General features: G+C 37.3%; 1 protein-coding gene across 2 annotated transcripts in view; it reads left to right on the top strand.

Annotated features, from left to right (window-relative positions):
- SNX13 (sorting nexin 13) overlaps window positions 1–24862 on the top strand; it is a 138397-nt gene that overhangs the window by 95313 nt on the left and 18222 nt on the right. Inside the window, exons 18-20 of one of the 2 annotated variants that reach the window (XM_060157121.1) lie at window positions 3893–4065; window positions 13548–13655; window positions 15574–15684. In XM_060157121.1, coding sequence (XP_060013104.1) covers window positions 3893–4065; window positions 13548–13655; window positions 15574–15684 — 392 coding nt within the window. The remainder of the gene's footprint in view (window positions 1–3892; window positions 4066–13547; window positions 13656–15573; window positions 15685–24862) is intronic. The other variant, XM_060157122.1, reaches the window with a different exon arrangement.

Genomic DNA, 24862 nt, shown 5'->3' with positions numbered 1-24862 from the left:
TTTATTACATGGGTGTTTCCTTTCTTTAAGGTTGTCACTGTTATCGTTTGAAAAAGGTTAAATTTTAAGCATTTTGTCATGGCTAATAAACTTTGAAACCAGTCTTCTTTTTCTTTGAGTCTAGCTGATAATTGTCTGCATAATTCTTATTAAATTGTCTTGGGGCAGATTTTAGTTTAATATTTGTTTTCATACATGCAAAGTCAGATTAGATATCTGGATAAATGAAGCTTTTTGGTATAGGAGTTTATAGAAGTTCAACAAATGCTTGGATGAGGTGAGATTCATGACTGAATCAGCATATGTGCAAAGTGGCTAGTGAACTGAGGAAAAAAATCAATTTCCATCATTGTTATTGGGTTATTAGATAATGCCAATGCCGATTTTCTTATTTGGCTTCTCAGTATTCCTACAATATAGGAGTGTGTTTGTCACATTACATACTGAAGTATAAACGTACAGATAAATACCTGAGTTCAATTTCATACTTATAATTTAGATAATTTGGAAAGAGATTTAATAGTACAAGTGTAGTTTTAAAAAGATCATTTGCATCTATTTTTTTAAGATCTTGTTTTCTTTTCACTGGAGCTGGAGTCTAATTTTCCATTGTGTTTTCTGCCAGATTTCTGTAATAAGTTATCTATAATTGCTTTTTCAGTTTTTCCTTTATCTTTTCCAAATAGTTGGTGCATACGTTGTTGTCAATAAAACCAGAGGGTCTAGTTGCGTTTCTTTCTAGCTTTTGATACATTTGTCTCACTTTTTCCTTCCTTAAAATTTTAAAATTCTTTTAAAAAACTATCTTCTTTGTTGAGTTGTCTTCGAAATATGAAAGCCTTTGTTAAAGTGCAACATTTAGAATTTGTCCTTTTATTTCTTTCTTCAAGTCCTTAAACTTTTGTGTGTAGAAGAAGATACTAATGTCCATATTTCTTATGTGGATCTTTCTCTTCTCTGAGGGTTCTAGTTTTCTAGCTGCTTTGTCCATTCATTCAACAAGTATTTATTAGCTTCTTAAAAGATACGGAAGCATAATACTAAGCATTTTTAATAAATTGTAATTTCTGTCAGACAAATTTATGTATAAACACTAAAGGGGCAGCATAGTATAGTGGTTAAGAGCACAGCTTTTTGTCCAAATTGCTTAGGTTCAAACACCAGCTCTTCTACCTAATAGTTGGGTGAACTTGGATGAGTTCCTTAACATCTCTGTATCTCAATTTCCCCATCTGTAAAATGGAATATTAATGATAATAATAATAATACTTGCCTCATAGGATTGTTATGGGACTAATTAACTGTATTCGTAATTACATGGTGGGCATTATATATTAGTGTTTGTTCAATAAAGATTTCTTTTATGAGTTGGGCTTCAGAGTCTCTTTGAGTCTGGATCCCATGTCCTTAACATCTGTATGATGGGAAGTAGAACTTAAGAGTCCAATGCTATTTAAGGAGTGATCCATAGACTACAGTGTACTGGCTTCTTCACTGAGAAATCTTGTTTTAAAAAATACTGGCTACGTTAGGCAATGTGTTTAGTGATGAGATTTATTTATATTCTGATCCTAGTTCCTTGTCTGGCTATGGATTAGGAACGAAGAGGTTGCACATCACCTGTTATGAGTAGTAACATTGTCCTAATGCAAACAAAACCTGTTATTTCCACTATAATATCTCACCATCATCTCAAAATATATGTAACCTCATTATCTTTTAAAATCAAATTACCTTTCTGTCTTAGTGCTTCTTATAATAGCCCCATTATTCTTCCTATTGTGCATGCATCCTAGTCATGATCTCCCTTGCCTATCAATTTGTGACAAATCTGATCATTCTTTTTTAGAATGCTTTCTTACGTTCCTTTCTTCTTCCCTTTTCTATTTCTTGCTATTCTCCTTGTTCTTATTAACTCCTAATTGGTTATGGTTTGCTGCCTAATTGGCCCCTGCTTCCTATTATCCTTTCCCAAACGTATCTTGAACACAACAGGTGAATCCATTCCCTTGTTGCCTTGCTAACTCTGTTGAGTGATGGTGGTTCTCTTGGGTGATGAAAAATTGCTGTACACTTTGTTCCACATAGTCGAAAAATTGCTGTACACTTTGTTCCTCCGAGTGAAGGATATTTGAAAGAGGTGAACAGTGAATATTAGAGTTAAAGCCTCTGACAGCAAGATGACCCAGGTCTATCCCTAGTCTTCTATTTTGTCAAGTCAGGAACACTGATATTAGATGGTAAGGGAATGAAGGACAATTTTGAATAGAAAGTGCAAATCTTAGAAAAATTTTAATGAAAGGCTGGGAGAGGTTCCTGTCCAACTACGTTTGCCAGTATAGATTTGTAGCTATTATATTATTAAAATAATTTACTAAGAAGCTGCACAGACCCTTCTTTGCCTAATTATATACAAAATACAAATATTTAGTCAGCTCCAAAGCTTGGCCACTTTTTTTTTTTGTAATTATGGATCAGTATAATCTATTATTAGAAGAGCAGTTTATACTTCTGGTCAACATGGTAGTCTAAACTGCTGTGGGAAATCTTGCTTCCCACACATCTAAGGGCTGAAAACAACAGAATAAAAATAGCTAAAAGGGGAAATCTACAGGTGTAATAGACCATGAGGAAAAGCAAATTTAGGGAAATGAAGAGGAATTGAAGCCAAGGAGCTTATAGGAGCGTGAAGACTGCTGTCTTGATTTTGACAGCATTTTCATGCCCTCAAGTTTAGAAGAGGCAGGATGGGCTAAGGCAAGGAGAAGCTGGAACACAGTCATTTGCATAAAGCCCAGAGTCACAGAGGTGGCTTGATGTGAAAGAGGAACCAGAACTTAGCCTACTGTCAAAGGAAAGAACAAAGAATGTCAAGGTTGTGGTTGGGAATGGTATCTATCACCCATATGAAATTGAAAGCCTGTCTTGTATCGCGATATTGGTGTGTCTAGATTCAGCCATCCTGAAGTGGTTGTGTACCACAGGGTTTCCTAGCCCAAGAGTATGTTAAAAATATTTGTAGAGATAAAACGAGGCAAGAATACCACACTATAAAAGAAGAACCATATGAAATTATAGAAGTAAAAAAAATTACTTATTGAAATTAAGGTGAGTGGCTGAATTAAGAAACAGACCAGGTACAAATGAGTGGAGACTGATAAACTTTTAGAGACCTGAAGAGATGATCTAGAATAGAATACAACACAGAGGGAAAAAATGGAACATGAGAAAGACAAAATGATTCAAAATATGTCTTTTTACTTAAGATTAGTACAGAATAGGAATAGGTTTTGATTTTTGAGACTACCTGGCTTGGATGGTTTGTGTCAATTAAGTAGGAAAATAACTATTTAGAACAGTCTTCAGCATAAATTACACTTGTAAATTGTTGAATATTTTAAACAAGAAAGAGATTTGCCAAAAGAGAAGATAGGTCTTATCCTATAGCTTTTGCTTGCTGTTCAGTTAAAAAGCTATCGAGTTAGAGCTGAATAGTGAAGGCTAGTACAGAGGTTATTATTTTGTTTCTGTTGTTTTTCTTCTATTAAATTTAAGAGACTCTAATACTATAGTATGAGGTGGTACTGTGTTATCATAACTGATAATAAATAAAAGCTCATTGGGAAGAGAGTCCAAAGTAGACATCACTGTGTGGTTGGCAGTATCATCATAAACTTGTAGATCATTTTGTAATGTAGCCATCATATATAACGCATTATGGATGTGAGTACAGAGGATGGGAATCTATTTTATCCTTTGGTGACATCCTTTCGTCTCAGTCTGTCATTTCAAATTCTTCTTCATTTCATGTTGTCCTTTTTGTTTGTTTTTGTTCTTCATCTTCCTCCTTTCTGTGTCTTTTGTTCCTTTTCATTTTGTTTTAAATGACTAGTATATGCTGACTATGACCCATATGCTGTGGCAGGCGTTTGTAATGATCATGGCAAGACATACGCATTATATGCCATCACTGTACACCGGCGCAGTCTAAACAGTGAGGAGATGTGGAAAACCTACCGTCGTTATAGTGACTTCCACGACTTCCACATGAGGATCACTGAACAGGTAATGAGGTTTTTAAAGTTTGTGTACTTTACATTGTTTCCTGATTCCATGTTTGATTCTAAATAGCTCTGAGGGATGCTAAGGTATTGACCAAAGCTAAGTAAATAAGGTAAGAATTTTTTTATAAGCAACATGAATGTTATAATGATTTTGCGCATTTAACCAATCAAATTTTAACCAGTCTTAACCATTGTGGACTAGTGATGAAGTATCAGTGGTATACCTTGGAAAATTAGAATAAGTGTATATTTCTGATATTAAGAGTGTGTGTATGTGCTGTGCTTTGCAGAGGTATTTGGGTTTGGTTTAAAGTAGGGATGGGGATCACTGGACATTTGGTGGTTTTATTTTTGGCAGTATAATTTAAAACTATGGTTATTTAAAATGGCGTCCTTTTCCAAGTGTTAACAGTTAAATCCTTGATCCATTAAGTTATGAAGAACCAAAATCTAAATTAAGTTTAACATTAACCAAATAATGTTTTTAATTCTTAACAAATATAACCCTCTTGTTTCATAGAAGTATGAGGACTCTTAAACATAACGAATGTAAACAAACTATTTCTCTGTTTTATTTTATTTTTATTTTATTTTTTGCGGTACGTGGGCCTCTGACTGTTGTGGCTTCTCCCGTTGCGGAGCACAGGCTCTGGATGCGCAGGCTCAGCGGCCATGGCTCACGGGCCCAGCCGCTCCGCAGCATGTGGGATCTTCCCAGACCGAGGCACGAACCCGTGTCCCCTGCATCGGCAGGTGGACTCTCAACCACTGCGCCACCAGGGAAGCCCTCTCTGTTTTATTTTTTATTAAATATTCTTTTCTTTTTAACTTAGAACAAAATAACTTATCACAGGATAAATTGGAATAGGTGTTCTGTGACATTTATTTTAAGTCATGAGAATCCTTCTTTCAGGGTTTTAAAATAAACAATTATTATTAAGCCAATAAAATAATAATAATTAATGGTGACATTTGATTGGGTGGACTCAAGCTTTGAAATGACAGTTTACTACTTAAGTAATCAGAAAGTATATATATATATATATTTTGTTGTTGTTGTTGTTGTTATATGCGGGCCTCTCACTGTTGTGGCCTCTGCCATTGCAGAGCACAGGCTCCGGACGTGCAGGCTCAGGGGCCATGGCTCATGGGCCCAGCCGCTCTGCAGCATGTGGGATCTTCCCAGACTGGGGCACGAACCCGTGTCCCCTGCATCGGCAGGCAAACTCTCAACCGCTGCGCCACCAGGGAAGCCCCAGAGAGTATATTTTTCAATTAGGGTAGTGGAAAATATATGGTTGCCACCATGATAATCTCATTAAAGTACTTCGTGAATAGAGTGAGATAAACTATTAATAGCTCAAAAGTGTTTAGAGACCAGGTTAAGCCTGGTCTCTAAACACTTTTGAGCCCATATTAACTGGACTGTTTTTATATATTCATAAGGAAATTACTAATTTTGGACATAACTGTTCTGTTGTTCTTGTTGAATAGATCTTTTCTTCATGTTTAGCTTGATTTGTTTGCACAGGTGAAAGAATTTTCTGCCCCACGTTGAAGAAATAATTGCTTTATTTACTTTTTATATTATTACCTGTTTCATATTGTTTTAAAATCACATAGCTCAGAGCTTCTGGGTTGGCAAACACGTGGTACGCTCAGACAGGGCATCGATGCTCCATGCCCTTTTCCATATCTTGCCTTATTCATCACGTCCATCTGGCTGTTTTTGAGTTATATCCTTTTACAACAAACCAGCAATCTAAAAACGTCTTCCGACCCCTGGCCTGGCTTAGAACATCACCGGTGCTACTCATGTCCTACGTTCCTCCCAGATCACATGCCAGCCTGCCACTGCTTCTCAGAGCTCGATTTAAGTAACCAAGAGGCTCATCTCCTGAGTTTGAGAACTTCCCTTCTCCACTGTCTTGTATTCCAGATTTTCCTATCCATCTTGCCCATGAGACCGTGAGCTCCCTGAGGCAAGGATCTCATCTCTCTTGTACTCCATTCTGTCACCTGCACCAAAAACAGCCTGGAACAGACCGTGTGGCTGACAGGGTCTTCGTTCTCTGGCTGGGTGTCAGGCCTGTGCCTCTGAGGTGGGAGAGCCGAGTTCAGGACATTGGTCCACCAAGAACTCCTGGCTCCATGTACTATCAAATGGTGAAAGCTCTCCCAGAGATCTCCATCTCAACGCTAAGACCCTGCTCCACTCAACGACCAGCAATCTACAGTGCTGGACACCCTATGCCAAACAACTAGCAAGACAGGAGCACAACCCCTCCCATTAGTAGAGAGGCTGCCTAAAATCATAATAAGGTCACACAGACCCCAAAACACACCACCAGACACAGTCCTGCCCACCAGAGAGACAAGATCCAGCCGCATCCACCAGAACAGAGTCACCAGTGCCCTCACCAGGAAGCCTACACAACCCACCAAACCAACCTTACCCACTGGGGGCAGAAACCAAAAATGAGAACTGTGAACCTGCATCGTGCGAAAAGGAGACCCCAAACACAGTAAGTTAAGCAAAATGAGCAGACAGAGAAACACACAGCAGATGAAGGAGCAAATAAAAACCCACCAGACCAAACAAATGAAGAGGAAATAGGCAGTCTACCTGAAAAAAAGTTCAGAGTAATGATAGTAAAGATGATCCAAAAACTTGGAAATAGAATGGAGAAAATACAAGAAACATTTAACAAGGACCTAGAAGAACTAAAGGTCAAACAAACAATGACGAACAACACAATAAATGAAATTAAAAATTCTCTAGAAGGAATCAATAGCAGAATAACTGAGGGAGAAGAACGGATAAGTGACCTGGAAGATAACATAGTGGAAAAAACTACCACAGAGCAGAATACAGAACAAAGAATGAAAAGAACTGAGGACAGTCTCAGAGACCTCTGGGACAACATTAAACGCACCAACATTCGAATTATAGGGGTCCCAGAAGAAGAAGAGAAAAAGGAAGGGACTGAGAAAATATTTGAAGACATTATAGTTGAAAACTTCCCTAATATGGGAAAGGAAATAGTCAATCAAGTCCAGGAAGCACAGAAGCCTATACAGGATAAACCCAAGGAGAAACACGCCAAGACACATATTAATCAAACTATCAAAAATTAAATACAAAGAAAAAACATTAAAAGCAGCAAGGGGGCTTCCCTGGTGGCGCAGTGGTTGGGAGTCAGCCTGCCGGTGCAGCCTGCCGGGTTTGTGCCCCAGTCCGGGAGGATCCCACATGCCGCAGAGCGGCTGGGCCCGTGAGCCGTGGCTGCTGGGCCTGCGCGTCCAGAACCTGTGCTCCACAGCGGGAGGGGCCGCAGCAGTGAGAGGCCCGTGTACCACAAAAGAAAAAAAAGCAACAGGGGAAAAATAACATACAAGGAAATCCCCATGAGGTTAACAGCTGACCTTCCAGCAGAAAGTCTGCAAGCCAGAAGAGAGAGGCAGGACATATTTAAAGTGATGAAAGGGAAAAACCTACAATGATTACTCTACCCAGCAAGGATTCATTAAGATTCAATGGAGAAATTAAAACCTTTACAGACAAGCAAAAGCTAAGAGAATTCAGTACCACCAAATCAGCTTTACAGCAAATGCTAAAGGAACTTCTCTAGGCAGAAAACACAGACAAGGAAAAGACCTACAATAACTAACCCAAAGCAATTAAGAAAATGGTAATAGGAACATATATGTTGATAACTACCTTAAATGTAAATGGATTAAATGCTCCAACCAAAAGACATAGACTGGCTGAATGGGTACAAAAACAAGACCTGGTATATATGCTGTCTACAGGCGACCCACAAGAAAGAAATCATAAATTTCAGATCAGAAATAAATGAGAAAGAAATGAAGGAAACAGTAGGAAAGATCAATAAAACTAAAAGCTGGTTCTTTGAGAAGAGAAACAAAATTGATAAACCGTTATCCAGAGTCATCAAGAAAAAAGGGAGAAGACTCAAATCAGTAGAATTAGAAATGAAAAAGGAGAAGTAACAACTGACACTGCAGAAATACAAAAGATCATGAGAGATTACTACAAGCAACTCTATGCCAATAAAATGGACAACCTGGAAGAAATGGACAAATTCTTAGAAATGCACAATCTGCCAAAACTGAATCAGAAAGAAATAGAAAATATGAACAGACCAATCACAAGCACTGAAATTGAAACTGTGATTAAAAATCTTCCCACAAACAAACGCCCAGGACCAGATGGCTTCACAGGCGAATTCTATCAAACATTTAGAGATGAGCTAACACCTGTCCTTCTCAAACTCTTCCAAATTATAGCAGAGGGATGAACTCTCCCAAATTCATTCTACGAGGCCACCATCACCTTGATACCAAAACCAGACAAGGATGTCACAAAGAAAGAAAACTACAGGCCAATATCACTGATGAACATAGATGCAAAAACCCTCAACAAAATACTAGCAAACAGAATCCAACAGCACATTAAAAGGACCATACAACATGACCAAGTGGGGTTTATTCCAGGAATGCAAGGATTCTTCAAAATATGCAATTCAATTAATGTGATAAACCATATTAACAAACTGAAGGAGAAAAACCATATGATCATCTCAATAGATGCAGAGAAAGCTTTTGACAAAATTCAACACCCATTTATGATAAAAACCCTGCAGCAAGTAGGCATAGAGGGAACTTTCCTCAACATAATAAAGGCCATATATGACAAACCCACAGCCAACATCATCCTCAATGGTGAAAAACTGAAAGCATTTCCACTAAGATCAGGAAGAAGACAAGGTTGGCCACTCTCACCACTCTTAATTCACCATAGTTTTGGAAGTTCTAGCCACAGCAATCAGAGAAGAAAAGGAAATAAAAGGAATCCAAATCGGAAAAGAAGAAGTAAAGCTGTCACTGTTTGCAGATGACATGATACTATACATAGAGAATGCTAAAGATGCTACCAGAAAACTACTAGAGCTAATCAATGAATTTGGTAAAGTAGCAGGATACAAAATTAATGCACAGGAATCTCTGGCATTCCTATACACTAATGATGAAAAATCTGAAAGTGAAATCAAGAAAACACTCCCGTTTACCATTGCAACAAAAAGAATAAAATACCTAGGAATAAACCTACTTAAGGAGACAAAAGACCTGTATGCAGAAAATTATAAGACACTGATGAAAGAAATGGTTGGTAAAGATGGTACAAATAGATGGAGAGATATACCATGTGCTTGGATTGGAAGAATCAGCATTGTGAAAATGACTACTACCCAAAGCAATCTACAGATTCAATGCAATCCCTATCCAACTACAATGGCATTTTTTTACAGAACTAGGACAAAAAGTTTCACAATATGTGTGGAAACACAGAAGACCCCGAATAGACAAAGCAGTCTTGAGAACGAAAAACGGAGCTGGAGGATAAGGCTCCCGGACTTCAGACTATACTACAAAGCTACAGCAATCAAGACGGTATGGTACTGGCACAAAAACAGAAAGGTAGGTCAATGGAGCAGTGTAGAAAGCCCAGAGATAAACGCACACGCATATGGTCACCTTATGTTTGATAAAGGAGGCAAGAATGTACAGTGGAGAAAAGAGAGCCTCTTCAATAAGTGGTGCTGGGAAAACTGGACAGGTATATGTAAAAGAATGAAATTAGAACACTCCCTAATTCCATACAGAAAGATAAACTCAAAATGGATTTAAGACCTAAATGTAAGACCAGACACTATAAAACTGTTAGAGGAAAACATAGGCAGAACACTCTGTGACATAAATTAGAGCAAGATCCTTTTTGACCCACCTCCTAGAGAAATGGAAATAAAAACAAAAATATACAAGTGGGACCTCATGAAACTTAAAAGCTTTTGCACAGCAAAGGAAACCATAAACAAGACCAAAAGACAGCCCTTAGAACGGGAGAAAATATTTGCAAGTGAACCAACTGACAAAGGGTTAATTCCCAAAATTTACAACCAGCTCATGCAGCTCAGTATCAAGAAAACAAATAACCCAATCCAAAAATGGGCAGAAGACCTAAACAGACATTTCCCCAAAGAAGATATACAGATTGCCAACAAACACATGAAAGGGAGCTCAACATCACTAATCATTAGAGAAATGCAAATGAAAACTACAATGAGGTATCACCTCACACCGGTCAGAATGACCATCATCAAAAAATCTACAAACAGTAAATGCTGGAGAGGGTGTGGAGAAAAGGGAGCCTTCTTGCACTATTGATGGGAATGTAAATTGATACATATGTATGTAAATTGATATGTATGTAAATTGATACATATGTATATAAATTGATACATACTGGGGCACAGTATGGAGTTTCCTTAAAAAACTAAAATTAGAACTACCATACAACCCAGCAATCCCAGTACTGGGCATATACCCTGAGAAAACCGTAATTCAAAAATAGTCATGTACCACAATGTTCATTGCAGCCTTATTTACAATAGCCAGGACATGGAAGCAACCTAAGTGTCCATCAACAGATGAATGGATAAAAAAGATGTGACACATATATACAATGGAATATTACTCAGCCATAAAAAGACACGAAATTGAGTTATTTGTAGTGAGGTGGATGGACCTAGAGTCTGTCATACAGAGTCAAGTAAGTCAGAAAGAGAAAAGCAAATACCATATGCTTACACATATATATGGAATCTAAAAACAAACAAAAAAAAATTGGTCATGAAGAACCTAGGGACCGGACAGGAATAAAGACACAGACCTACTAGAGAATGGACTTGAGGACACGGGGAGGGGGAAGGGAAAGCTGGGACAAAATGAGAGAGTGGCATGTACATATATACACTACCAAATGTAAAACTGATAGCTAGTGGGAAGAAGCTGTATAGCACAGGGAGATCAGCTCCGTGCTTTGTGACCGCCTAGAGGGGTGGGATAGGGAAGATGGGAGGGAAATGCAAAAGGGAAGGGATATGGGGATATATGTATATGTATAGCTGATTCACTTTGTTATAAAGCAGAAACTAACACACCAGTGTAAAGCAATTATAGTCCAATAAAGATGTTAAAAAAGTAAAATTAAATTAAGATATACATTGTAAAAAACAGCACATATATCTCTTTTTTATTTATTTGCATATTTATGGGAATTTGGTATAATACGAAATTTTCTTTCTGTGAATACTTGTAATTTTTTTCTGTTCCAGACAGATAATTTTAAGAGGAGTTTGATTAATTTAGACTCTAACAAAATAACTGTTACATTTAATTTTTTATTAATAAGTTTTAATGTTTTAAAGTTTTGGAAATAAATTGTTGTTTTGCTGAGTACTGTTATATTGCCTTGGTGTATTAGTTTGCTAGGGCTGCCATAACAAAATAACATAGACTGAGTAGCTTAAACAGCAGAAATTTATTTTTCCATAGTTCTGGGAGCTAGAAGTCCAAGATCAAGGTGTTGGCAAGTTTGGTTTCTCTTAAGGCATGTCTCCTTGTCTTTCAGATGGCCCCCTTCTTGATGTGGCCTCATATGACTTTTTCTTTGTGTGCTCGCATCCTTTGTGTCTTTTTGTATGTCCAAATTCCCTCTTATAAGGGCTTTGATTTGATTTAACTACCTCTCTAAAGGCCCTGTCTCCAAATACAGCCACATTCTGAAGTATTGGGGGTTAAGGTTTCAACATACGATTTTTGAGGGAATAAAACATACTGGTAATGCCTGAATAAACTATGCATTCTATAAAATTGAGTCAGTAGTTTAAGATACCATGGATAAGTCCTATTCTAGGAAACTAAATATCTTTTAGGACACCTTGAAAACTGTAAATGTACTTCTATAAGGTGTCATTTTTAAAAAAATTAATTCATAAAACCAGGTACTCTATATTGTACATTCATTCATTGTTGACCCATTGTAATATTTTGTGAACCACCAAACTTGTGACTATTACTACAGCATAACATTTGCCCTGTAAATCAGGTGTCCCCATCCCCCAGGCCGCAGATCACTATTGGTCTGCGACTGGGCCGCACAGCAGGAGGTGAGCAGAGGGCAAGGGAGTGAAGTTTCATCTGCTGCTCCCTATCGCTTGCATTACCGCCTGAACTATACCCCCATCCACCCCACCCTGGTCTGTGGAAAAATTGTCTTCTGTGAAACTGGTCCCTGGTGCCAAAAAGGTTGGGGACCGCTGCTGTAAATGACCTCCCCCTCGCCCCCTTTTTTTTTTTTCGCCTTGGCTAGGGCGAAAGAACTGCTTTTAAGTTTCATGCATTAACATGTAATGAACTTGTTCTCATTATAGCTCCAAGCGACCATCTGATCTGCCATTCCATTTAATAATTTATCAGAATCTTCCAGTTTAGGGATGAAAATTATCCTACACCTTTTCATTTCCTCTTTTTTTTAATCTCTGCACCAGGAATGAGTTTTCTTTACAGAAGCCTTGTTGTTTTTAAACAAAGAATGGTTTTAGAAAGTTTGTTGCACTTCTGAATGTGTATCACAAAGGAAAAGCAATGAGGCTGCTCATTCAAGTTTTAGATACTAGGTATTGCTGGCCAAGCACAATTCTTTGCTCAGTGACTTTGCTCTTCCACTTTGTTAGCAGCTAGTGTGGTTAAAATCTGTGCTTCATCAAGGCACAGTAGATTCCTACATATCTGGACTTTTGAAGGTGGAGTCTGTAAATGCTAGATTTCAAGTATGTACACTTAGTTTTTTTTGTTTGTGGCTTTACAAAGATAAGATACATACTTGATAGCTTTTAATTTGTTTTTTCTTAGTTATCTATGAGTTTATTTTTCATGCAGTTTCATGTAAAAGTATGTGTTGTACTGTTTGTATATAGAGAGTTATGATATAGCTGTAATCTGTTTTGAAATTTGCTTTTTATTCCTTTAATAATTAGCTATTACAGTGATTAACTGATTTGAAGTCATCCATATAAAATATTTCTTTGAGTTTTTTTTACCAAACCAGGAACTCACAACTTTAATTATTAAAAATTTACTGGCTAATACTTTATTCACAAGTTAAAGCGTTGTTAAACAAAATATTTTTTTACGTTTATTATTAATTTTAATAATATTAAAGACATAATTTACAAATAATAATAGAGTATTCAGTACTGTATCATAAGTTCTTTTTAGCCAATTGAATAGCAAAATATTTTTTAAAACCTTTTGTTATGAAACTTTTGAACAATCTTAAAATCAGAGAGAGTATAAAATGAAACTCCATGTGGATATCACCCATCTTCATCAGCAATCCATGTTTGTCATTCTTAGAAAATAACTTCTTTATAATAAATAACATTCGAACTGTGGTTTGGACATATTTGGACAGTATTTTATATTTCCTGGTTTTGGCTTAATATATTGCAGAATCTGTTCTAGATGCTTTTGATATGGAGAGAAATTGTCAGTTGGAAAATACTTTTCTGTTTTTGAAAAAAAAATTAAGATTACTGAATGTATTTTGTTTTCTAGTTTGAAAATCTGTCAAGCATATTAAAGCTTCCCGGTAAAAAGACTTTTAATAATATGGATAGAGATTTTTTAGAAAAGAGAAAAAAGGATCTAAATGCATATTTGCAGGTAAGTTCATTATTATTACCCATAGATTTTCATTTCAATATAGCATAGAAATATAACTGATTTCTTTATTAGAGAATGTTTGTACTATAATAGTGGGATAGCAGCCACTTTTGAGGTGCTGAGATGTGACATGCAATCTGCTCAGTAATTTATAAATATTATTTCTCTGTTTGTTTATTAACTTAGAAGTTTTCTGGACACTCAGTGCTAGGAATTTTGCTTCTTCAGGTTTGGATGAATATACACACACACCGGCAGGCACACATCCATTCTACACTACTGTAAAGTCTAGGAAGTCTAGGTATTTTACAGCAGACAGTTAAATGTTACCAGTTCAGTAAATAGTTGCTCTTCATGATGTATCCAAAGCTAGTAGATTTTTTTTTTCTTTTCCATATGGCTTATTACATGGTATTAAATATAGTCCCCTGTATAGATTTTTATTCTCAGATAAAGTGAATAGCTGCCTGCCATGGTCCAGAATGATTCTAAAGCTTCTAAAAATTACAGGATAATTCAAGAGAGGAATAGATCCAAGGGACTTTTCAGAAGTGTAGCATGCTAAGCATGTAGATTTCTCTTCTGGAATAATGGGATAATAAAACGTGTCTCATAGGTTACGTACTGCATAAGCCGTTGGGACTATCAGAAATAACTTTGTTTTAGACCTGGGTACCCAAATGCCAGATTTTAATAGTATCACTTTATGGTTTTTTATAGTAATGAATGATTTATAAACTTTTCTCATCTATTAGCTCCCCACTTCTCTCTTTAGAACAGGGGTCAGCAAATTCCAGCCAGCAGACCATATCCAGCCTGCCGCCTGTTTTATTAAGAGTTTATTTTATTATTAGAACACAGCCACCCATTTAGTTTACTGCTGTCTATGACTGCTTTTACACTACTACAGCAGAGTTGAGTAGTTGCAGCAGACTCCATGCATCACAAAACCTAAAATAATTATTATATGCACCTTTACAGGAAAAATTTGCCGACCATGTCTTAGTATTATATTTAGTGAAACTTAGCTAATACTGTACTTGATATTTTGTTTGGAAGGTTTCTCTCTCTTAAACATTTATAGGTTTAATTGGGTTTGTTTATAACCATAATTGTAATTCCATGGCATTATAATTTACTGAAAGGGTAGGAAAAACATATACATCTACTATTACTCACCTTTGTCTTCTGGCTTAAGGCTAAATATCTGAAATCATTTATATGACTCTTGTCAAACATTTTGATTTTTTAAAATGTATTAACTTGAGTTGCATTAAAATCTGTATCAGTTATTTATAAAATTTAGAACATAAGCACGTTTCTTCCAAATCTGGGGCCATAAATATGTATTTTAATTGTGGCTATACTGTCTACTTCTTAGGTAATGATCTCAATATGTCAAAACATCTTTAATTGAAGAGATTAAGCTAGAATGTTAGACTGTATCATTAACAGTGTAAAAGCAATACTTTGTTTTGGGCCTTCTAATACTTAAAAAAATTTGAATTATTTTATGTACTTTCTATTAATGTTAACTTTAAAATTAGAATGTGAAAAACATAACAGTTTACTGATGGTGGGTCTTCTTAGTATAAGCTATAAAACCTGAAAATGGAATAGTAAATAACATTTGGGGGAATTCCGTGGCCGTCTTGTGGTTACGACTCCGTGATTCCACTGCAGGGGGTGTGGGTTCGATTCCTAGTTAGGGAACTAAGATCCCACATGCCGCGTGGCACAGCCAAAATAGATAGATAGATAGGCAGGTAGATAGGTAGATAGAAAAATGTGTTAAAATTTTTTTTAAAAAATAACATTTTTACTATACATTCTTAACTTTCTAGCAGATGAAATTATAAATAATAGTTAATTTTCAGTATACTATCAATATAAGATACCTCTTTTCTTTTCCTGTTAGTTACTGTTAACTCCTGAAATGATGAAAGCATCCCCAGCTTTGGCTCACTATGTGTATGATTTCCTTGAGAACAAAGCCTACAGTAAAGGGAAAGGGGATTTTGCTCGTAAGGTAAGCAGACCATTGCATTGGTTTTCTTTATAGGTCTGTTTTCATACTTTGTTTTTAATAAAAGAAGATAAATTTGTATTTGTGTGTATGTTTTAAAACTAGAAAACTTTATTAAATGCTCCTTGGCATGTTTATCTTCTATGCTTTATTAAGCCTACTATTGAAGTGTATCTAATAAATACAAACTCCTGTCTTTACATATTGATTAAAATGTAGCAAAAGCTTGCAAGAAAAAAAAAGCTTTTGAAATGATACAGTAAGGAGAGTTGGCCTAAGACAGGTCACAGCTTTCGTTAGCTTGAGTAGGAGCTACTTCTTATTGGGAGGAAATGTCTTTTATTTGGAGTAAGGATAAGAAAAATGTTAAATAGGATATGTTCCTGAAAGTATTTGTGCCTTTTGAGTGAAATATTTATTGTTTAAAATTCTGGGGACACAAGACCTATTAAGATGCTAGCTTAAGGCAATAAATGATTTACTGCTCAAATTGGGCAAGATAGGCTCACTGGGTGAGAACACAAACATTGGAATCAGGCAACCTTTGGTTCAAATTCCTGTTCTGCCACTTATTAGCTGTGTCCTGCAAAATGTTACTTAACCTTCTGGGCTTTTAATTTTCTAAAGATTGAAGGTGTTAATCCTCAGTGTAGAGCATGTATGGATCAAATGAGATAATCTATGTATTACAGTGCCTGTCTGAATAAACGTTGGCTCTTAGAAGTAGTAACAGTAGTAGCAGGAGCTGTAGCAGCAGTTGGGAAAGCTGGAAGTGGGAATTCTGTGGATTATTTTTGCAACTTCTTAAAAGTCTGAAATTATTTCAAAATGAAAATTAAAAGTAAAAGACTTCCCCACCACTCGTTCTTCTAAAAAGGCTAACTTGCTTAAAAAAGATTAAGGAATTGGTACAAAATAAGTAAGATTAACAACTGTAAGCATAAGAACTTCATGTGATTTCTCAAGGATACTACGGTTTAACATCCAAGTGAATGTTAACATTTCTAAGTGGAATGTTTTATTTTAATAAGAAATTCCAGGTTATGTACCTTATAATGGTAGGAAAAAAATATGGTGGACTTATCTTTATATTTTGTGATTGAAGTGATTGAGTTTAAATTCCAGCTCTAAATGGCTTTATTGTCAATAGAGATGCATTTCAGTATTCCATCTTTTTTATGTTTACCTTATCTTCTCTCAAGGTTGTATCAATTTTAAGATAAACTAATAAATTGATAAGAGCTTTTTGAGATAAAAGAAGCATTATATTAAATGTAGACAATGTCTTTTTTACCAACCAGCAGTTGTGCATGTATATATGTAATGGGTAGGCCAAAAAGCTTGTTTTTTCCATAAGATGGCTCTAGTAGTGCTTAGTTGTCTTTAACTTCATTCAAAACAAGTTTGTTAGATTGTATTGTGACAACTGTCATATCGGCGTGCATTAAAAAAAACATCAAAATTGGTAAATTTTTGTGTAGCCATTTTAATATTAAAGAGGGAAGAAAAATAGCACTTCTTGCATATTATGCTTTATTATTTCAAGAAAGGTAAAAACACAACTGAAACGCAAATAAAGATTTGTGCAGTGTATGGAGAAAGTGCTGTGACTAAATGGGTCAGAAGTGGTTTGTGAAGTTTCGTTCTGGAGATTTCTCGCTGGACAATGCTCCACAGTCGGGTTGGTTAGAGCAATTGAAGTTGATAGCTATCAAATTGAGACATTAATTGAGAGCAGTCGACGTTGAACCATGTGGGAGATAGCTGGCACACTCAAAATATCTAAATCAAGCACTGAAAATCATTTGCACCAGCTTGGTTATGTTAACTGCTTTGATGTTTGGGTTCCACATAAGTTAAGAGAAAGAAACCCTCTTGACCATATTTCCGTGTGTGATTCTCTACTTGAACGCAACGAAAATGTTCCGTTTTTAAAACAAATTGTGATGGGCATGAAAAGTGGATACTGTACAATAATGTGGAACAGAAGAGATGGTGGGGCAAGTGAAATGAACCACCACCAACTAACTAAAGGCCGGTTTTCATCCAAAGAAGGTCATGTTGTGTATATGGAGGGATTGGAAGGGAATCCTCTATTAGGAGCTCCTTCCAGAAAACCAAACGATTAATTCCAACAAGTACTGCTCCCAGTTAGACCACCTGAAAGCAGCATTTGACAAAGAGCGTCCAGAATTAGTCAACAGGAAATGCATAATCTTCCATGAGGATAACGCAAGACCGCATGTTTCTTTGATGACCAGGCAAAAACTGTTACGGCTTGGCTGGGAAATTCTGATTCATCTGCCCCTTCAGATTTCCATTTATTTAGATCATTACAAAATTCTCTTAATGGAAAAAATTTCAATTCCCTGGAAGACTGTAAAAGTCACCTGGAACAGTTCTTTGCTCAAAAAGATAAAAAGTTTTGGGAAGACGGAATTATGAAGTTGCCTGAAAAATGGCAAAAGGTAGTGGAACAAAAGGGTAAGTACGTTGTTCAATAAAGTTCTTGGTGAAAATGAAAAATACGGCTTTTATTTTTACTTAGAAACTGAAGGAACTTTTTGGCCAACCCAATATATATATATATATATATACACACACACACATATACACATTAGAGTCTAAAAATTAGAGTCTAAAAATCCTTCTCAATCATTTCTGGAAATCCACAGTAACATACATTTTTCATAAATCATATTGGTAATTACCAGGTTCATCTTGACCTCTTTTAGATTGTCAGAATAATTTTCATGCATATCAAGAATTAGGAGTTTTCAGCTACATTTCCTTTTTGGCTAAATTGTAGTTTAATATTTTCCTTAATTATATTTCATTGGAAATGAAATAGCTATTAGAGAAAATCATCTGTAAACATTTTATTAGTAGCTACTCAGGTTGAGAAATAATACTTTATAACACATTAACTTGGCCACACAATTTGTCTAGCTTTGCAAAATTTATGGGCCAATTCCTAGAAGAAGTAATTGACAAGCGGTCTTCCTCCATGTACACAGTACCTTTCTATCCAGTTTTGTATCATGGTGTGATGGCAGTTTTAAGCTGTAGATAGGGACCTAAATTTAAGTTAAAATTCCTTTGTTCGTGTTTTTACCCATACAAATAACTCAACTGAGGTGATAATTGAATGAATAGACAACATCTATGTATGTCAGGCTAAGTGTACACTTTTGCTGGCAATCCATAATTTACTCTTCTGCCTGGTAATTTTGCAATTTTCTTTCTTTTTTTTTTTTTGCTTTAAACATCTGTTTTAAGATGAATCCTGATTCTGGAAACATTATCATATTGTGATGGGCTGCTTTTATGCTTCTAAATTCTGCTGCTTTCAGGGTTGAGCGTCATAATCACGTGTGGAGGTTTTTCCATGCCCCCTGGTTCCCCCACTCCCCACCCCCAACACAGATGATTAAGCTTTGCCCTCAGAAATTGGAGGAAAAAAAACATGGAAGAAAGAAAAGGAAAGAAAAAGAAATGGATTCTGTAGTTCTGGGACTGGTGCACAGGCAACTCTTTTCAGTTATCTAATTCATGATATAGATTTAAGTTCTCTTATTTTGAAAGAGTGTCAGTGGTAGTTAGCCCTATGCCTAGATAGGATTTGAGGTTGTATTCATTTAACCAACTTAAGGTTATGTTAGTTGAACCCATGTTTCTACTGCGAAGTGTAAGATACATAAAATTCTAAAATATTTTTGACGGTGTTCAGTTTTTAATGTAGGTTAAGATTAAAGTGAAATTCTTGCCTTTTATGCTTCTGAAATTCTACCTCATAAAAAATGTATATTTTAAGTGCGGTATTCTCATGTTTACCTCTCTTAAAAATTCTACTTGTGTTCTTATGACTTAGAGTTATTACAGTTAAAAAAAAACACTTGGCAGTAATGTCAGTGTTGGAAATAATGTCCTGATTGATTTGAACACACTGTTCTGGTTAACTCAGAACTGCTGTATATAGAATTAGAATTACACACACACATATATGTAATTTTACACCCAAATATATAATTGTACACATAAGTGTGTGCACACACAAGAGAGTTAACCTCATCTTTTTTACCCTTTGTAATCTCTTTATCTCTCTTCACCAGTGGTAGTGGTTTTCAAGCCCTTCTTCTTCCTTTCTGTCCTTTGGTTCTTCTTTAAATTTGTTGTGCTGTGATAGTGTCCCTCCTCAAGGTTGTGTATTCCAGCAAGCATATCTATAAGACTGTTGGGTCTGCTTAACCCAAGGAATTACTAAAACTTTTACAGTTATCTTGAAGTAAACTCTTTGTTGTTATTGTTTATTACAGTACCTATTTCACCTTTTCTAATTTTTCTTGTTGAAAACCATGAAAGCATATTAAAGAGTTTTATCTTCTTGATATCATCTGTTAACATTGTGTTCCTTAAGCAGTGGGGTTCCATTTTTTTGCTCTTACTGCTTTTATTTTTTTTCTTTTTGCATACAACATAACTCGTATCTGTGGTAGTTTTTATGAGATTCAGTACTTTCTGGAAAATAGTCTTACAGTTTTCTTTGACTTTGGTTATTGTGTCCCCTTTTTCTTTTCTCCCCTCCCTCCCTCCCTTCCTTTTTCTCTCTTTCTTTCATTTCTTTTGTTTGTTTTAGTCTGTTAAAAATCTCAGAGAGGGCTTCCCTGGTGGCGCAGTGGTTGAGAGTCCACCTGCCGATGCAGGGGACACGGGTTCGTGCCCCGGTCTGGGAAGATCCCACATGCCGCGGAGCGGTTAGGCCCGTGAGCCATGGCCGCTGAGCCTGCGCGTCCGGAGCCTGTGCTCCGCAACAGGAGAGGCCACAGCAGTGAGAGGCCCGCGTACCGCAAAAAAAAAAAAAAAAAATCTCAGAGAGATCCATATGCATCTACTTTGGTTTCTTTAGATGGCTCTCTTAATTGAAATTATCTGACACTTGTACAGTCAGAAGGTCAATTTTATTTTATTTTTTAATATCTTTATTGGAGTATACCTGCTTTACAATGGTGTGTTAGTTTCTGCTTTATAACAGAGTGAATCAGCTATACATATATTCCATATCTCTTCCCTCTTGCATCTCCCTCCCTCCCACCCTCCCTATCCCACCCCTCTAGGTGGTCACAAAGCACCAAGCTGATCTCCCTGTGCTATGCGGCTGCTTCCCACTAACTGTTTTACGTTTGGTAGTGTATATATGTCCATGCCACGCTCTCACTTTGTCCCAGCTTCCCCTTCCCCCTCCCCGTATCCTCAAGTCCATTCTCTAGTAGGTCTGTGTCTTTATTCCCGTCTTGCCCCTAGGTTCTTCATGACCTTTTTTTTCTTTCTTTCTTAGATTCTATATAGATGTGTTAGCATATGGTATTTGTTTTTCTCTTTCTGACTTACTTCACTCTGTATGACAGACTCTGGGTTTATCCACCTCACTACAAATAACTCAATTTCATTTCTTTTTATGGCTGAGTAATATTCCATTCTATATATGTGCTACATGTTCTTTATCCATTCATCTGTTAATGGACACTTACGTTGCTTCCATGTCCTGGCTTTTGTAAATAGAGCTGCAGTGAAAATTTTGGTACATGACTCTTTTTGAATTATGGTTTTCTCAGGGTATGTGCCCAGTAGTGGAATTGCTGGGTTGTACGGTAGTTCTATTGTTAGTCTTTTAAGGAACCCCCATACTGTTCTCCATAGTGGTGGTATCAATTTACATTCCCACCAATAGTGCACCACACCCTCTCCAGCATTTATTGTTTGTAGAATTTTTGATGATGGCCAGTCTGACCAGTGTGAGTTGATATCTCATTGTAGTTTTGATTTGCATTTCTCTAATGATTAATGATGTTGAGCATTCTTTCATGTGTTTGTTGGCAATCTGTATATCTTCTTTGGGGAAATGTCTGTTTAGGTCTTCTGCCCATTTTTTGATTGGGTTATTTGTTTTTTTGATATAGAGCTGCATGAGCTGGTTATAAATTTTGGAGATTAATCCTTTGTTAGTTGCTTCATTTGCAAATATTTTCTCCCATTCTGAGGGTTGTCTTTTCATCTTGTTTATGGTTTCCTTTGCTGTGCAAAAGCTTTTAAATTTCATGAGGTCCCATTTGTTTATTTTTGTTTTTATTTGCATTTCTCTAAGAGGTGGGTCAAAAAGGATCTTGCTGTGATTTATGCCATAGAGTGTTCTGCCTATGTTTTCCTCTAAGAGTTTGATGGTTTCTGGCCTTACATTTAGCTCTTTAATCCATTTTGAGCTTATTTTTGTGTATGGTGTTAGGGAGTGTTCTAATTTCATACTTTTACATGTACCTGTTCAGTTTTCCCAGCACCACTGATTGAAGAGGCTGTCTTTTGTGCACTGTATATTCTTGCCTACTTTATCAAACATAAAGTGACCATATGTGCATGGGTTTATCTCTGGGCTTTCTATCCTATTCCATTGATCCATATTTCTGGTTTTTTTGTGCCAGTACCATACTGTCTTGATTACTGTAGCTTTGTAGTATAGTCTGAAGTCTGGGAGCCTGATTCCTCCAGCTCCATTTTTTGTTCTCAAGATTGCTTTGGCTATTTGGGGTCTTTTGTGTTTCCATACAAATTGTGAAACTTTTTGTTCTAGTTCTGAGGAAAATGCCAGTGGTAGTTTGATAGGGATTGTGTTGAATCTGTAGATTGCTTTGGGCAGTAGAGTCATATTCACAGTGTTGATTCTTGTAATCCAAGAACACGGTATATCTCTCCATCTATTTCTGTCATCTTTAATTACTTTCATCACTGTCGTATAATTTTGTGCGTACAAGTCTTTTTTCTCCTTAGGTAGTTTACCCCTAGGTATTTTATTCTGTTTGTTGCAATGGTAAATGGGAGTGTTTTCCTGTCTTGCTAGTTGTTTGGCATAGGGTGTCCAGCACTGTAGATTGCTGGTCGTTGAGTGAAGCTGGGTCTTGGCGTTAAGATGGAGATCTCTGGGAGATTTTTGCCATTTCATATTACGTGGAGCTGGGAGGTCTCTTGTGAATTAGTGTCCTGAGGTTGGCTCTCCCACCTCAGAGGCACACCCCTGACGCCTGGCTGGAGCACCAAGAGCCTTTCATTCACACGGGTGAGAATAAAAGGGAGAAAAAAATAGAAAGAAAGATAAAATAAATTTATCAAAATAAAAAGGAAAAGATAATTATTAAGAAAGAAATTTTTTAAAGTAAAAAAAAAAACAAAAACCAAAAACGGTCAGATAGAACCCTAGGACAGATGGTAAAAGCGAAGCTATACAGACAAAATCACATACACACTCACAAAAAGAGAAAAAGGGGGGAAAATATATATATATATATATATCTATCTTAGTTCCCAAAGTCCACCTCCTCAATTTGGGATGATTCGTTGTCTATTCAGGTATTCCACAGATGCAGGGTACATCAGGTTGATTGTGGAGATTTAATCCGCTGCTCCTCAGGCTGCTGGGAGAGATTTCTCTTTCTCTTCTTTGTTCACCTAGCTTCCGGGGTTCATCTTTGGATTTGGACCCACCTCTGCGTGTAGGTCGCCTGAGGGCGTCTCTTCTTCGCTCAGACAGGACAGGGTTAAAGGAGCAGCTGATTCGGGGGCGCTCTGGCTCACTCAGGCTGGAGGGAGGGAGGGGTACGGAGTGCGGGGAGAGCCTGCGGTGGCGAGGCCATCGTGACGTTGCACCAGCCTGCGGCACGCCGTGTGTTCTCCCGGGGAAGTTGTCCCTGGATCACGGGACCCTGGCAGTGGCGGGCTCTACAGGCTCCTGGGAGGGGAGGGGAGGATAGTGACCTGTGCTTGCACACAGGTTTTTTGGTGGCTGTAGCAGCAGCTTTAGCGTCTCATGTCTGTCTCTGGGGTCCGCGCTGATAGCCGCGGCTTGCGCCCGTCTCTGGAGCTCCATTAAGCGGCGTTCTGAATCCCCTTTCCTCGTGCACCAGGAAACAAAGAGGCAAGAAAAAGTCTCTTGCCTCTTCTGCAGCTCCAGACCTTTTCTCAGGCTCCCTCCCGGCTAGCTGTGGGACACTAGCCCCTTTAGGCTGTGTTCACGCAGCAACCCCAGTCCTCTCCCTGGGATCTGACCTCCGAATCCCGAGCCTCAGCTCCCAGCCTCCGCCCGTCCCGGCGGGTGAGCAGAAAAGTCACTCGGGCTGGTGAGTGCTGGTTGGCACCGATTCTCTGTGCAGGAATCTCTCCGCTTTGCCGTCCACACCCCTGTTGCTGCGCTCTCCTCCGTGGCTCCGAAGCTTCCTCCCCACCCGCCACCCACAGTCTCTGCCCGTGGAGGGGCTTCCCAGTGTGTGGAAACCTTTCCTCCTTCACAGCTCCCTCCCACTGGTGCGGGTCCAGTCCCTATTCTTTTTTTCTGTTTTTTCTTTTTTCTGTTGCCCTACCCAGGTACGTGGGGAATTTCTTGCCTTTTGGGAGGTCTGAGGTCTTCTGCCAGTGTTCAGTAGGTGTTCTGTAGGAGTTGTTCCACATGTAGTTCGTTGTATTTCTGATGTATTTGTGGGGAGGAAGGTGATCTCCACGTCTTACTCTTCCGCCATCTTGAAGTTCCTCTCAGAATGTCAATTTTAAAGCTTCCTGTCCCTCTGAGATCAGTTCTTTTTATATCTCTTGTCATATTTTCTTTATGGTTTTTCTATTCTCCCTTAATAAAGTATGGCTTACGTGTCTGATTTGCAGCTTCTTTTCTTCCTAATGGATTCCAGATTCCTTCCATATATTGTAATTGAGCATGTAACATATCCTAAAAATTATTTTTTTAAAAAATAAATCTTGTTAGTTATTTGAGCTGTTTATTTTATCTGCTTGTTTGCTTTTTAATATCACCTCAAAATATCTATGTCATTGTTGCCTTGAATTTGTGCCAGAAGTATGTTGTAGCTGTTTGTACTTGCATCAATTTCTAGTTTGGAAAAATTTTCATTTTTTCAGAGTTTTCCTTAATAAGAAGGCAACCCAAGGTTTATATTAATTTCTATCAATAACCATATCACTCAAAAATTTTATTCATATATTTATGTCTGAAAATAGATTTTAAAGACACACTGAAGACAACAGTTTTATCCTTTAAAATGCAATGAGATAATATAGACTGGAAAATTATTACATCTTTCATGTGTTGCACTCTATTTTCCCATGCTTCTCAGTTGAATAACAAATCTGA

This window comes from Lagenorhynchus albirostris, chromosome 8, assembly GCF_949774975.1.
Source record: "Lagenorhynchus albirostris chromosome 8, mLagAlb1.1, whole genome shotgun sequence".
Taxonomy (NCBI): Eukaryota; Metazoa; Chordata; class Mammalia; order Artiodactyla; family Delphinidae; genus Lagenorhynchus; species Lagenorhynchus albirostris.
The sequence above is the reverse complement of the archived record's forward strand: the minus strand, read 5'-3'. Positions and strand labels throughout refer to the sequence as shown.